The 15946-nt window shown below is 34.5% G+C and overlaps 1 protein-coding gene across 1 annotated transcript in view; it reads right to left on the bottom strand.

Annotated features, from left to right (window-relative positions):
• The window catches only part of PKN2 (protein kinase N2), a 147850-nt gene that overhangs the window by 62551 nt on the left and 69353 nt on the right, over positions 1-15946 (bottom strand). The window contains exons 4-6 of the mRNA XM_046645588.1: positions 9549-9666; positions 9077-9222; positions 8772-8985 (exon numbers count right to left, since the gene is read on the bottom strand). Of these exons, the coding sequence (XP_046501544.1) occupies positions 8772-8985; positions 9077-9222; positions 9549-9666 (478 nt within the window). The remainder of the gene's footprint in view (positions 1-8771; positions 8986-9076; positions 9223-9548; positions 9667-15946) is intronic.

Raw genomic sequence — 15946 nt, 5'->3', positions numbered from 1 at the left:
AATTATCTTGATTGTGGTGATGATTTCATGACTTTAAATATATGACAAAACTTCTCAAATTATATACTTTAAATATGTACAGTTTATCGTATGTCAATTACACCTCGATAAAACTGTTGTAATAACTGGATGTTGATGATGATAGCAAACCTATATACATTTAGTAAAAATCATAAAACTGTATACTTAAAACGGATGAATTCTATGGCATGTAAATTGTGTCTCAATAAAGCCCCTAAAGGTAGGGGGGAAGCTTCAATCTTACGTTTGGTTAGGCTATGGAAATCTTATCTAACTGCAAAGTGTTAAGGCAGACTAAGTACAATGGATTTCATTTTAATTTTAGTTCAAAAGAAACAACTTGTGTTTGTGCGTTTTAGTTGTTTTTTTGTTGTTGTTAAACTGGCAAACAGTTCATTTCCACCGTAAATGCTCAGCTGTAAAAGTCATCCTGGGGAAACTGAAAACATCTGGCTACTATTTCAAACCCTGGTACCTTATTAAATATTTTAGTAATTTCAATGTATTAGGCGATGACAATGCTCAACACCTGCTTTCATTTAGGAAAAAAAAATCCGGAGGGATTTAAGATCTTTATTAAGCATCTATAAGTTTCTTTCTTTTATGAGGTGACACAATTGCAATTGCATATAACCATATTAGAAATAGCTTAAAATTACATTTTTTACTTTTACATCTCACAATATGAAATTTTTAAAACAAGCAAATCCGAGAAGCAAATGTTTGTATTCATAAGCAGAAGCTATGAATTCCATTAGAACAAGTAAATGCCTTTTTGTTTTAACTTTCTAGAGGAACTATTTTACATCCGTTTTACTAATTCAGTATTTCATCTTAGAATTGAGCAACATTTTTTAATTCTGAGGAAATTTTCTTTTATAAAAAGTAGTATATATCTCCAAGGTGGATGAAAAAATTCAATTATGCTTTATATCAAAATAGCAACAAATTTGCAAATTTCAGTATTATAATCACACAACCACAAAAGAAACCAGAGTATAAATGAGATAAACCACAAATAATAGCATGCAGTGAAAAACTCAGGACTGTAAATGCTCCTACTATTTATCCATGCTAATCCTTCATCATGTCTAATCCTTTATTAACTCCAATACAATTTCTTTTCCTACTTACTCCACATTTAATGTTTAAGGTCCAGTAGGAACTTAAAGGAATGTTTCTAAAGTCCAAAATGTCTTAAGAATTACAGTCACGTACCACATAACATTTCAGTCAATGATGGACTGCATATATGATGGTGGTCCTATAAGATTAGTACTATACAGCCTGGGCGTGGTAAACTATATCATCTAGGTTTGTGTAAGTACTGTAAGGGAGGAAGAAACTTTCCTCTACCCTTCTAGGTTCTTCTGGCTGGTCTAAGCATTAAATTGACATGACACAGATCAACAGAAGAAAACAAACAAAAGTTTACTAACACATACACATGGGAGAAAGCCAGGAAAACCCAGTAACTTGCCAAAATGGCTGAAACCCTCACTTTAAATACCATCCTCAGCTAAAGACAAAAGATGTTGGGGGTGGGGAGAGTCAGAGACTTCAAAGGAAAGGAAGGCAATTCACGGGTAAGTGAAAAGGAGCAAATGTTTGGAAAACAAGTGTTTGGCCACACAGAAACAGAACACAGAGGGAGCGCAACAAATAGGCTTTTCTAGGTTCCTCCCTGTCTACCATGTAGTTCATGTTATGCTAAGGTGATAGCTCATTTCCAGATCAATGATACCTAAAGCTACTAGAATGTGATAGTATGCTATGCAATTCTGAAGAACACTTTCTTATCTTCAAAATATTGAATAACATTATTTTTAAGATAAAGTCCTTGTTGACATTCATATTGATAAGATAATTTAAGGATTTCTAGGGGTGAGGGAAGTCTCTGTAACAAGAATATGTCATATCCACACAGGTCATAAACTGTTAGAATCAACTTTATCTGAAGTCTAGAAAATGGTGAAAGGTTTACTGCAATCAAGCAAATGCTTAATCAAAAAAGGCAACGAGTATCCAGTAGGAAGAGCTCTGTGGTATTTTAACTTACTTTGCCTCTCCCTGACCCCTCCAAAGGCCTGGTGATGGTCTTGAAGATAGCAGCCTGCATTCCTGGTATAGGTTCCTGGTGCCAGAGGGAGCAGAGAATGCCTCATTCTCAAAGAACTGTGGTTGCCTGCTTTGATCTCTCTGAGGGTTCCCTAAAGAACTAACACAGAGGGCTTGCTTTTTTTCACCTAACTATGAAATCTCTCAGGGCAGAGAAATAGCTAAGTGGAGCACTTTTAAAGGCAAATGAACCAGCCACTGCATCCTGGAGCAAAGGATATCAGCTGGGACAGATAACAGACATCCCAAAGAGTCTTGGAGGAAAAGCTAGAGTGTGAGATATTTTGGGGAATAAAGGCTTGGCAATGCTTTCACATATTACTGGGAACCTAGAAAGCTAGGTGCAAGCAGGAGATGTCCTCAAAAGATACGTGAGAAGGCCCTAAACTCTCACATCTGGCTGATCTTCAAGCTCTGTGTAAGTGAAGGTAGTGTTGTAAAATGCCTGGGTGAATGTTGAAGGTACGTCCTAGCATACAAACACTGAGCCCAGCTGCAAAGACAGGGCAAAAACATCTTTGTTTGCCTGCAGGCATTAAAATAAACGCCTGCCAAAACACTTGATGACTACTAATTCAAGTACTAGACTTCACATGACAAAGAACAGTCTTACAAATAGTTTATAAAAGTCACTAAACACACACCCTATATCAAATAACAATAAGAAATTCTACGGATGGGAAGTATCTTCCAGAATTACACATTATAATATTAACAATATCTAGTTTTCAATAAAAAATTATGAGGCAAGCACAGAAATAAGAGAATATGGCTGCTTCACAAGAAAAGCAAAAATTAACTGAAACTGTCCTTTATGAAGCCAAAACATTGGATTTACGAGACAAAGACTTTATATCAACTATCTTAGATATGGTCAAAGACCTAAAAGAAACCAAAAGGGAAAAACAAGAATGGTGTTTCAACAAATAGACAATATTAACAAAGATATAGATTTATAAACAACCAAATAGAAATCCTAGAGCTGAAAAGTACAATAACTGAAATTTTAAAAATTTACTAGGGAGATTCAACAGCAGATTTGAGCAGGCAGAAGAACCAGCAAACTAGAAGAAAGGTTGATTGAAAGCATCCAGTATTAGGAGCAGAAAGGAAAAAACAAATTAAGAAAAATGAAGGTAATTCTACATTATTGAAGCAGCTGTGGAATGAGGAACATTACATAAGGAGAAACATTAATAAGAATTACAGCTTACTTCTCATAACAGAAAAACAGAAGCCAGAAGACAATGAAATCACATTTTTAAAGAGCTGAAAGAAAAGAAAATAGAGATTTCTACATCCACTAACAATATTCTTAAAAAATGAAGTCAAACATACAGAAAAGAAGTCAAAGAATTAGACACCAGCACATCTTCACTAGAATAAATGCTAAAAGAAATTTTAGAGGCTAAAGAAGAATTATAATAGAGAAAATCTCAAGTACAAGAAGAAATGAAGAACAAGAGAAAGAATAAATGGGTCATTGAAGATAAAAGACAATGTTTCGTTCTGTTTTCTGAAAGAAATATTCTGTAAAAAAGTGAACTACATCCGCAAAGTTCTTAGCTCCTGAAAGTAAAAACAATACTCACAGATGTAAATTTTTAAGGCATATGTAGAAGTAAAATATATCACAAGAATACAAAAGGGTGGAATGGAAGGATTTGCAAATATTTCTTCATAAAATTCTTAAAATGATTTGGAGGTAAGGATTTGATGCTGTGATCACAGACGTAGTAAGTTCAATATGCAGACTTGAATCTCTAAAGCAAGCAGTAAAAACACACACACAAAGGCATATCTAAAAGGATGTTATGGGAGATGAAATGGAGTAATAGAAGTATTTATTTCAACAACAACTACAAAGAGCAGGAAAGGACGAACACAGAAAAAAGAGCAAATGCTATTCACGCACCAAGATTGTAGAGTGAAATATGTATCAAAAATAATATTAAAATGAAGGTTTACAAAGGGTAAATGGGTTGATATTTCAAAAGTTACCAAATTGTATGCAAATATGTGCAGGTTATGTATATAAATAAAGCTGTTTTTAAAAAAAGAGAAAAAGATAGTAGACTAATAGCTTCTACTCAAGCACCAAGATTGCAGAGTGAAATATATATCAAAAATAATACTAAAATGAAGATTTATAAAAAGTAAATGGAGACTTTTAGGGGTTGATATTTCAAAAGTTATCAAATTGTACACATCAAATATGTGCATTTTATGTATATAAATAAAACTTTAAAAAAAGAAAAAATATAGTAGACTAATAGCTTCAATTAGATTTTCAGGATAGATAAAAAGAAAAGTCACCTATATGATGTAAATAAAATATTTCACTTTTTTTTTTAAAGATTTTTTAATTTTTTTCCTTTTTCTCCCCAAAGCCCCCCAGTACATAGTTGTATATTCTTCTTTGTGGGTCCTTCTAGTTGTGGCACGTGGGACGCTGCCTCAGCGTGGTTTGATGAGCAGTCCCATGTCTGCACCCAGGATTCGAACCAACGAAACACTGGTCCGCCTGCAGCGGAGCACGCGAACTTAACCACTCGGCCATGGGGCCAGCCCCAAATACTTCACTTTAAATAAAAAAACCAAACAGAGTTGAAAATGAAAGGATAGAAAAAATTCATTCAGTCACTTTAGGCATGAGAAGGATGGTATGGTTATACTAATATCAGATAAAGTAAACTGCAAGTCAAAGAGTATTTTCAGAGATAAAAGAAAATATTTATCATATTTTATCATATGATAAGAGTAAATTATCAATAAGACATAAGAACACTAAATGTGTATGTTCCCAATTAAAAACAAAATTACTTCTAAAAGTGCTGTTTTTCACAGAAGGCAAAACTTAATGAAATTAAAGATGGTTTGCAAGTGACATAACCAATTTGATGCCTGGCTTGATTACCCTAGGGGCCTTTCCGAGACCTTCTCTTTGAGCTCTACTAAAGCCAGGTTTCTGGGAGAGATTTTGGTCATTCAAACCAGAGAGGCATAATTCATATTTCTGAACAGAGCTCGTGGGAGCTTGCTGCTGGGAAGACTCTCTGACTCCTGATGTTTGCCTCATACTTGTAATTTCTGATATCCATAAAAGCTGATGCTTGTTTTTGTGTTTACATCTGTGTCTCTGGGCCCCCAAAACATCTGCATACCAATAAACTGTTGTTGTTCTAAAAAAAAACGTGAAAAGAGACTAAGTGATTTCTGGGATACCATCAAGAAGACAAACATACACTTATGGGAGTCTCAAAAGGAGAAAAAGTTGTAGAAAAAATACATGAAGAAATAATGGCTGAAAACTCCCTAAATTTGATGCAAGACTTGAATCTACACATCAAAAAGCTCAAAGAATCCAATTAGGATAAATTCAAAAGAGATTACCATTCTGACACACACTGTAATCAAACTGTGAAAAAACCAAAGACAAAGAGAAATCTAGAACCCAACAAGACAGAAGCAACTCATCACTTACAGGATTCCTCAATTTTTCATCAGAAAGTATAAAGGCCAGGAGGAACTGGATTAACATTTTTAAAGTGCTGAAAGAAAAAAACTTGTCAGCCAAGGATTGTATATATGGCAAAACTATCCTTCAAAAATGGAGAAAATAAGAGATTCCCAGATAAATAAAACTGACGGGTTTGTCACTAGTAGACCTTCCCAGAAGAAATACTCTAAAAGAAGTCATTCAGATCGAAATGAAAGGTCACTAGACAGTAACTCAAAATCACAGAGAAAAATAACACCAGTAAAACTAACTACACAGGTAAATGTAAAAGTCAATATTACAGTATTTTTGGTTTGTAAGTATTTCCTTTATGACTTAAAAGACAAATACATAAGACAATAATTATGATCTATGCTAATGAGCACACAACATATAAAGACATAGCTCTGACAACAACAATAGAAAGACAGATGGGGAGGCAGAGCTGCATAGGAGCAGAGTTTTTGCAGGCTATTGAAGATAAGTTGGTATCAATTCAAACAACACTGTTACAAATTTAGAATGTTAATTGTAATTACCTGTGTAATCACTAAGAAAATAACTTAAAAACATACAGAAAGGGAAACAAGGAGGGAATCAAAAACGTAAAGTAGAAAAATTCAATCAAACACAACAGAAAGTAGTATCAGAAGAATTCAGAGAAAAAAAGATTGACTTGCAGAAAAATAGCAAAATGGCAGAAGTAAGCCCTTTTGTTGTATAATAAAGAATTTGGCTGGTTTTTGTCCCTGGTTCCTGGGAGGAAGGCTTTAAACCCTTGTAATTTCCCCAGTGATAGCAGTGTCTTTGTTATTCATGGTGGGACCCTCAGACCACACGTGAGTTATGCTAACAAAGTGACTCATAGTGGGTACCTAGATAGTTTCAAAATAGGGGCTGGCTATGCCAGAAAGACCAATCATAGGATTAGAGGGCTGGTGCCTTGAGCCACATAGTATCAGCCTGACCTTCAGAGAGGGGCCGGAAGGCTGGAGATTGAAATCAAGTAGCCAATGACTTAATGAATCACTCCTATGTAATGAAGCAGTAATAAAAACTCTGAATACTCACAGCTAAATTGAGATTCCTGGTTGGAAACAGAAATGGATGTGCTGAGAGTGTGATGCATGCTGAGGACAAGGAAGCTTCACATTTGGGACCCTTCCAAATCTCTCCCTATGTGTCTTTCTTTTGATTGGTCCTAATTTGCATCCTGTGTAACAAAACTGTAAATGTGAATGTAGAGCTTTCCTGAGTTCCGTGAGTTGTTCTAAAGAATTATTGAGCCTGAGGTGGTAGTGGGAATCCATGAATTTGCAGTCAGTAGGTTAGAAGTATGGGTTATTGGGGAAACTCTAAGCTTGCAGTTTATGTCTAAAATGAGGGCAGTGTTGGGCGAGACTGTGCCATTAATCTATGAAGTTCGACCGAACTCTAGGTAGTCAGCATCAGATCTGCATTGCACCTATCCGTAATTACCTTAAACATATATAGATTAAACTGTTAAGTGAAAGGCAGAGACTGGCAGAACGGATTAAAAAACAAACAAAAAAACATGATACGATTATATGCTGCCTAAAAAGGACTCATTTTAGATTCAAAGACACAAACCGACTGAAAGTGAAAGGACAGAAAAAGATATCAATGCAAATAGTAACCAAAACAGAGCTGAGGTGGCTATACTAATATCAGACAAAACAGACTTTAAATGCAAAACTGTCACAGGAGACAAGGACATTTTATTTCGATAAAAGAGTCAATCAATCAAGAAGATGTAAAAATTATAAACATATACACACTTGACAACAGAGCCCAAAAACATATGAAGCAAAAATTTATGTAATTGAAAAGAGAAATAGGCAAATCTACAAAGATAGTTGGAAACTTCACTACCCCACTTTCATTAATGGATCTAATAGGATGGCAATAATCCAAAAAATGGCAAATAACAAGTGTTAGTGAGGATATGGAGAAATTGGAACCCTCACACGTTGCTGTTGGGAATGTAAAACGAAGCAGCCACTGTGGAAAACAGTTTGACGGTTCCTCAAAAATTTAAACATAAAATTACCAAATGATCTAGTAATGGTACTTCGAGGTATAGACTCAAAATAATGAAAACAGGTGTTCAAACAAAAACCTGCAGACAAATGTTCATAGCAACACCATTCACCAGAGTCAAACGGTGGAAACAACCCAAATGACCATCAATACATGAATGGGATAAACTAAATCTGGTATATACCATACAATGGACTAAAAGCCATAAAAAGGAATGAAGTATTGATACATGCCACAAGAATGAACTTTGAAAACAGTATGATAAATGAAATAAGCCAGATACAGAAGGCCACAAATTAAATAATTCTCTTGTTGAACTGAAAAACAAATGGAGACCAGCCTTGAAAATTCTCTGAGCAGACGAAACCAGTTTAGTCATAGAAGCAAAGCTTAATTTATCATATTTTACAAGACTAACTTGACCTGGGTCATTTCTTATGTCTCTGGAAATCACAAGCAAAATTTCAACTGTTTCCCAAGGTTGATATGAGGTAACCACTGACCAATTCCCTACCATTTAAGAAAATTCTATTATAACCAATCACTGTGAAGAATAAACAGTAACTGCTTTCTCATTATACAAGCTGTTTTCTAACAATATACCCCTGAGCCACATTCCATCTTTTGGTTTGAAGGCTACCAGTTTGCAAACTGTCATAAACCTTTACTAATTACTACTTCAGTGATTCACCTGTTTTACTTCTATTATTTCTGAACTTTAGACACCATTTATAGGTAATATCTAGAACAGACAAAGCTATAGAGACAAAAGCTAATAGTGATTGCCAGGGGCTGAGGGGAAGGGGGAATGGAGAGTGACTACCTCATGGGTATAAGGTTTCCTTTCGGGATGAGGAAAATACTCTGGAACTAGATAGTGGTGATAGTTACACAACATCGTGAATATACTAAATGCCTCTCTGAATGTAAATTTTAAAATGGTTAAAATAAATTTTATGTGTATCTTACCCCTATATTTTAAAAATCTGTGCACAGTTTTTCATTTTTTTATTAAACCAGGACCAGTAAAGAAAAAACGCACCCAAAAAATCAGGAGATATGTGCTACATACCTGTTAGTGCTGCTGGTTTGGATAGCGTACTATATTGGTTTTGTGTTGATATCATACTTTGACGTGGACTTAGTGTTGGTGATGCAACAAGTGAAAGCTCCTCAATAATAATACTGCTTTTGGGATGATTCTTGGGAAGTTCATTTAATCTTTGCTCTAACGAATACTTTAAAAGGTCCAACTTCTGACTCGATTCATTAAATCTTGCTTGAGCCTTGAATAGGGAAAAGACAATTACTGTCATTTAAATAATTACATTCTTTGAATAATGTATTTAATAAGTTAAAATTTTTATTGAAAATTACTTCTGAAAGTGCTTTTCTGTCTGTTACTTTTCCTGAGCCAAGTAATTTCATTACATTCTTTGCACCTTCTGCTACTGCAAACTCTATCCTAAAATGATGCCTTAATTCTTCCATCCGAAGTTCAAGAGGACTTATGACAGGTTTTGCTAGAAAGGGGAAAAAAACAAAACTTAGTTGAATCATTTATTTGACTTTCTAATATGTAGTCATTAAAAGTCAAGAAAAAGAAATGAATTCTTACAACATTAAATGTTAGTCCTTAAGTCAATAAACACTGAGTAATATTTAATAGATAGAATGTTGAAATACAGAGCCTCCCGTTTTAGCCATCAGAATTCAAAGACAAAAACTCAAGATAAAAAAAAAGTCTCCTGCTCCTCAATTCTGAACCACTGTTTCTTTCCCAAATAAAATTTATTTAGCACTGTACGCCCATAATATTAAGAAGGACAATTTATCTCTATTCCATCACCATTATCAAAAGCCAATTCATTGGTCTGGACTGCCTGAAGAATCTGCATTCGTATCACTTCTATTTTTGTCTTGCTGTCCTGGAGCAGTTGCTGAGCTGTGCCATGGAGTTTCCGATCCTATTAAAAGTAAGTTTTGAGAAGGTAAGCAGATAAAGAGACAAAACATTTTCATAGCTTCTAAATAAGATCAAATGATTATCAGCAAGTGAAAAACAAGAGTTAAAAGAACACTGTGAGCACTATAATATATATGCTCGTAGATATATTTTAAAAAGCCATCAAACTGACAGAGCAATAAATGAGAAAAACATTAGTTAAGACAATTTGAGAGGAAGCATGTGAATCTTATCACTGTTTAAAAGAAATCCAAATTTACATTTATAATTTTCTCTTTCTTTGCTTTACACAAAACATAAAGAATTTTCCTGTACCATCGTCAATAACTCTCATATTCAGAAGCACTGTATGTGATGGGTAACTCAGTAACTAAGACTAAAAACTTTAGAAAATCTCTTCCTCTCCCATTACAATAGTTAAATTTTCATGGAGCTTCACATATGTAGGCAAATTTTTAAAACAGTTGATCATAGACAGTATTTGTGTTCCCTTAAATTCTGATACAGGAAACAGCATTTGTCAACACTGGTGACAACGAGAAAGGTCATTAGAAACTCTTAAGTGTCAAAAAATAAGACCTTCTCAATAAAGTTAGGGAGGAAGTTATAGTGAATAAACTTTTGTCATCTCTTAAGACCTCAAGAAAGGTCCTGAACTAAGTGAAATAATGTTACTGTCGTACTTCAGTTTAGTTCCAGTAACAGTGTCTCTTACTGACAGAGAGTCAGAAAAAACTTACCATTTTAGGAATTGTGGTAGGCAAAATAATGACCCACACAAAGATGTCCATATTCTAATCCCTGGAACTTTATGAATATGATACCTTATATGGCAAAGGGGAATTAAGATAACAGATGCAATTAAGGTTGTTAATCATCCAACCTTAAAATACAGAGGTTATCCTGGGTTATCCAGATGGGCCCGATGTAACAAGGGTCCTTAAATGTGGAAGAGGAAGGTAGAAGAGGAGGTCAGAATGATGTGTGAAGAGTTGAGCCTGCTATTGTTGGCTTCAGAGATAGACAAAGAAGGCCATGAGGCAAGGAATGTGGGCAGCTTCTAGAAGCTGGAAATAACAAGGAAACACATTCTCCCTTACATCCTCCAGAAGAGAAAGCAGCTTTCCAGAAGAGAACTTAGCTCGGTGAGATCTACTTCAGACTTCTCAATTACAAAATTGCAATACAATAAATTTGTGTTGTTTTAAGCCACCAAATTTGTGATAAATTTGTTACAGCAGCCATACAAAACTAATACAGGCATACTTCATTTCTATGGCGCTTCAAAGACATTGCATTTTTTTACAAGTCCCTCCACTAGCAAAAAGATTATGACTTGCTGAAGTCTCAGATGATGGTTAGCATTTTTTAGCAATAAAATATTTTTTAATTAAGGTATGCATATTGTCCTTTTAGACATAATGCTACTGCACACTTAAGAGACTACAGTATAGCATAAACATAACTTTCCCATGCACTGGGAAGCCAAAAAATCCATGTGACTCACTTAACTTTGATATTTGCTTTATTGTGGTGATCTGGACCCGAACCTGCAATACCTCTGAGGTATAGCTGTACGGGAATTTTTTCAAAAGTTTGATAAGAGACAAGTAACAGAAGTTAATGCCACCTCCTTCTTAGACAGTTATATTAGTTGTCAAAGTCTAGCAGGCTTCAATCCACAAAAAACAGAAATGATGAAACTAAGCATCAAGTTAAGAAGCACTTACAAGAAAGGCCAATTTTATTTTATTGGCATATTATTTAACCATTTCTAATTTTATCACTAAGGCAGTCAGTATTAATTTGGAAATAGAATAGCATACAATCAACTTATATTCTCCAAAAGACTCAAGACTAGAAGCAAAGAGACAAGCATTGGGTGTGCAGCACCATTTCAATAAATCATGTACAAACACAGAGTATACTATAACACTGAATAAAGGGGAAGATGGAGATATACGTGGTGGGAGAGAATATTACTATTGTGTAAGGAAAAAAGGAAAATGAGCTAAAATATGTTATGTTAAACATCAAATTAGGTTGATATGCAGCAGAGAAAAAAGCAATTAGCAAATTTACGAACTTTTCTTCCATTTCTTTCCTCCTCCCAAAGTCAGTCATTTAAGAAAGAGCTTCTAGTCAGATTTCGTTCTTTATTAAAGTATTTAGGTTTCATGAAGGAGCTGGGCTCAAAGAGTTTACTAAGTCCCTTAAATATTAATTTATACCATGAAGTACACACACAGACACACAATTTTTGTTAAATATGCTTTACCATTAAGGATATTAGCTTGAATTTGGTGTTTGTCATGACTTATTATATATGCTTTTATGAATACATCTATTCACTTTCCAAAGTTAAAATGAAAATACTTTACTCTTACTTTAATTCCTCCTCCTATCTAGTATTAGGAACATCAGACAAACTGAAGATTTGAAATAACTTTTCTATTTGAGACCAGATCAGAGTAAGAGGAACATTCAGTATTGCAAAGCTCCTAATTTAATGGGACAACTATGTTTTGCAATGAGACAGACTTGGGTCCAGATCTTATTACACACAGTCTCGGGTTAGTTGCCCATCTTCTGCGAGCTTTAGGTTTCTTGAAGAAATTCTGTAAATGAAGATATCACTCTCTAAAATATATAGCTTTTGCAAGTATTAGATAAAACTAAAATTATATTACCTAGCATATGATTGGCATTAAAATGCTCTCTTCTAGAGTAACAAAAATAATGACTAATTGTCTTATTTCAATGAAGTTCTGATGTAAAAGTATAAATATTAAGTAAACTATTTACATAATACTATGCTTTTCAGTTAAGCTACTCTACTATTCTACCAATATGTGAAAGGACAGTAGCACAGCCATTACTTCTTTGGAAATACTCCTTTTTTAACTATTTCAATTCAACATGCAAGGAAGAGCATTTGTATTTCATTATAAAAGCAAGTGAATCTTCCCATATAGATTTCTGGAATATCTGCACAGATGTCAAAGTGTGATGAAGGCTTTTAAAATTAATATTGGATATTACCTGTCACAGGCAGTTTACAGCTACTACATGTCAGTCTTATGTTTTCCAGCATTCAGTGAATTTTTGTCAGTTTTATGCTTTCAAGCATTCAAGAGATTTTTTACTGAGCATCTAAAGTATTTGAGGCAAGAGAGAAGGTAGGCCCAAAGTATATGAACTGCTTTATGTACTAGAGAAATACTGGCTTTTATATTAAGACTTTGGGAAGACTTTTACATGTATATTAGGTTGAACTATATGAAAATATCAATATCTGATTTTGAACTAAAAAACAGCAATTTCATATGGTCCAACCTAAGACTAGTTAAAAGTAGCTGACTGTTAGTAATTAGCATTTTATAATGCCTGATATTTATATTTCAAATGTACATTTTTACAATTATAAATAAAAATAACAAATTGTATATTTTCAAACTATATAATATTTTTTATCTTATAAAAAATAACTTTATTTTGCAAGTCATAGTGGGATATTATAACAAACGACATCACACACACAGCTTTCTTTTTCCATCACACAGTTATGGTTTACTTTGCATGTGTTAAACATTGTCATAACGAGTGAAAATACAAAGATTAATCAGTTAGGATGTTACCCTTTAATCTTACAGATTGAAGAGATACTGATAATTATTATATGTATCAGAATGTTAAAAGCAACCAAATAAAAATTTAAAAGAAGATGGGATCAATTTTGGCTGAGGGAATACAGAAAGGTATTGTGGGCTGTTGATATACATAAGGTTGGAATATGTTAAGATGGGAAGATTAGGGAGAAGGAGACCTGGATAGATGGTCAGGTATTTTCAAACGAGGAGAAAGTATGAAAAGACTTGGGAGTATTTAAAAAAGGGAAAAAAAGTGCTAAAGGCTAGAAGAACCCCAAATTTTAATAAACAGCTTGGTTTGTCATCTGAATATACGAACAGGAAACATCTCTTCAACATGTCTTATCAAGCCCTCAGAGATTATTCTGAAAACCAATGGTAATACTTAGAGCCATGAAATTTACATTCTAATGTTGGTAATAAAGAAATTGATTGTATAAATCATAATTTCAGGTGGTGGTAATGCAGGGAAAGGGATAAGTAGAGACAGGGGTTGCTATTTTACATAGGATAGTAGTGAAGAGGTTGCTGAAGCGGTAGGATCTGAGAAGAGACTGTAATGAAGTGAGGGGGAAAGCTATGAAATTACTTGAGGGAACAGACATCTAGGGCAGAAACACAGTAAATGCAAAGGCCCTAAGATAAGAGAGTGGTTGGTATGTTCAAGGCCTAGGAAAGAAGCCAACACAGCTAGAGTGTAAAGAGAAAGAACGAAAGTGTTTTAGAAGATAAGATCAGAAGGCAGCCCAGAGTAAATAATGTATGAACTTGTAGAGTCATACTAAGGACTCCGGATTTTGTTCTAAGTATGCCAGAAAGCCACTGAAGGGTTTGGAACAAGAGTGTGAAAATATCTGACCCACCTTTTAAAATAACAACTCTGGCTATAACACATACTGGGGTAATAATTTTATCATACAGAATCCAATAACCAGAGTTCTGAAGATAACTGTTTACTACCAAACTGAATTAATCATCCTTATTCCTAAAATTGCTCCCTATCACTGTGAAGGGCACCACCATTCACCAGTCTGTCCACACAACCAATCTAAGAATCATCTTCGACCCTGCCTTCTTCCTCATATCCAGACACCACATATTCATTCTACCTAAATAGCTTGACTCTGTCTTCTTTGCTTTCATTGCTGTTACAAGAGGAATGAAGTGTGTTTAACCTGGACTACTACAAAAGCGTACTTAAACTTGTTGCTTGTAGACTCTCTAATTAATTCTTCAAGTCTGAGGAAGATATATGTGAACTTTCTAAACTTTAAATCTCATCGTGTATTTTCTCTGCTAACTGTCTTTCAGTAGCTTCATATATATCTTATAAGAGAATCTCAACTGCTTTATTTTGTCCAAAGTACTCTATAATCTGGTTTGTCTTTCAATTATGCTACACCACTTAATATACCTTATTCACTTAAAGCTCTAACGGTGGGGAATGGAAAAAAAGTCCTGTTGGAATCACCTGGAGGACTTTTCTAAATAAAATGTGCCTTTCTGGAGATTCAGATTTGTTCCCCCTTTTATTGGACATGAATACCACAGTTGATGATTCTTACTATTAGAAGTGCATTCTACCTACCCTCGGAGATGCTGCATAAGAAATAAGTTGAGAGCTTCTACTATAGCCATATGAAAGCACTTTCAGTTCTTAGAACAAGCCACATGCTGTTCCACAGTTGCCTACCTTGTACCTATTGGGTTTACCCATATCACCATCCCTAGAAAAGTAATTCCTTCTTGAACTCCAAGCCATCTTTCAAATCTTACACTAAGACTTTAATGATTTCTTCTAGCAGTTAAGTGATTCTTCTCCACCGTCCTTCTAAAGTAACTTGAACATACCACTATTATATATTGTATTTATTTACAAGTGACATCTTTTTAGATAGTGGACCTCTTAAAAACAGGATATTATCTGTTGAGTACCTACTGTGCATAAGGCACTATCTTTAGTATATTCATACTTCAGAGCCTAGCATAACAGCTATTAAACTGTTAAGTTCTTAATGAATACGTTAATTAATATCCCACCTAACTTCAATTTACAATTTTACATAATCTCATAAAGATATATTTTGACCCTTTGCGAGGTTTAAAGATGAGAAACGAAAACAGTTAAAATCAAATCCAGACAGAAATAACTGTCAGGCCTATCTCAGAGATTACAGCAGCTCTTGGTATGCTCTGGACCTCCACTTGACCCCTTCTCAAATTAATGAATCTCCTAATTAAAAACAAAAGGCCAGTGGAAAATTATCTATTTCTTTTATCAGGCTGCTCACAGCCCTGTTCATTTTGAACCTGTGGTTATCATAAGTTATCTGTTTTACTTTTAGTATGGCCATAACACTGTTCAATTTTTTTAGGGGGGGTGGTGTTTACAGACCATTTTGAGAATACAGTGAAACCTACGGCCCACTCATTCATCCACCTACGAACATAAAGACTCACTTTTCCTATAACTTCAAAGTGTTCATGAACCTCTCAATCTAATACATTAACCCTAGATTAAAACACTTTACTCCAGAGGGTGGTAACTGGCCTAATTTAATTTGAAAACATTCAGCATAATATGGTGCATTCAGAGTTTCAAGAATACAGTATTTGCCTTAAAAAAATATC

Source organism: Equus quagga, chromosome 18 (genome assembly GCF_021613505.1).
Source record: "Equus quagga isolate Etosha38 chromosome 18, UCLA_HA_Equagga_1.0, whole genome shotgun sequence".
Lineage (NCBI taxonomy): Eukaryota > Metazoa > Chordata > Mammalia > Perissodactyla > Equidae > Equus > Equus quagga.
The sequence above is the reverse complement of the archived record's forward strand: the minus strand, read 5'-3'. Positions and strand labels throughout refer to the sequence as shown.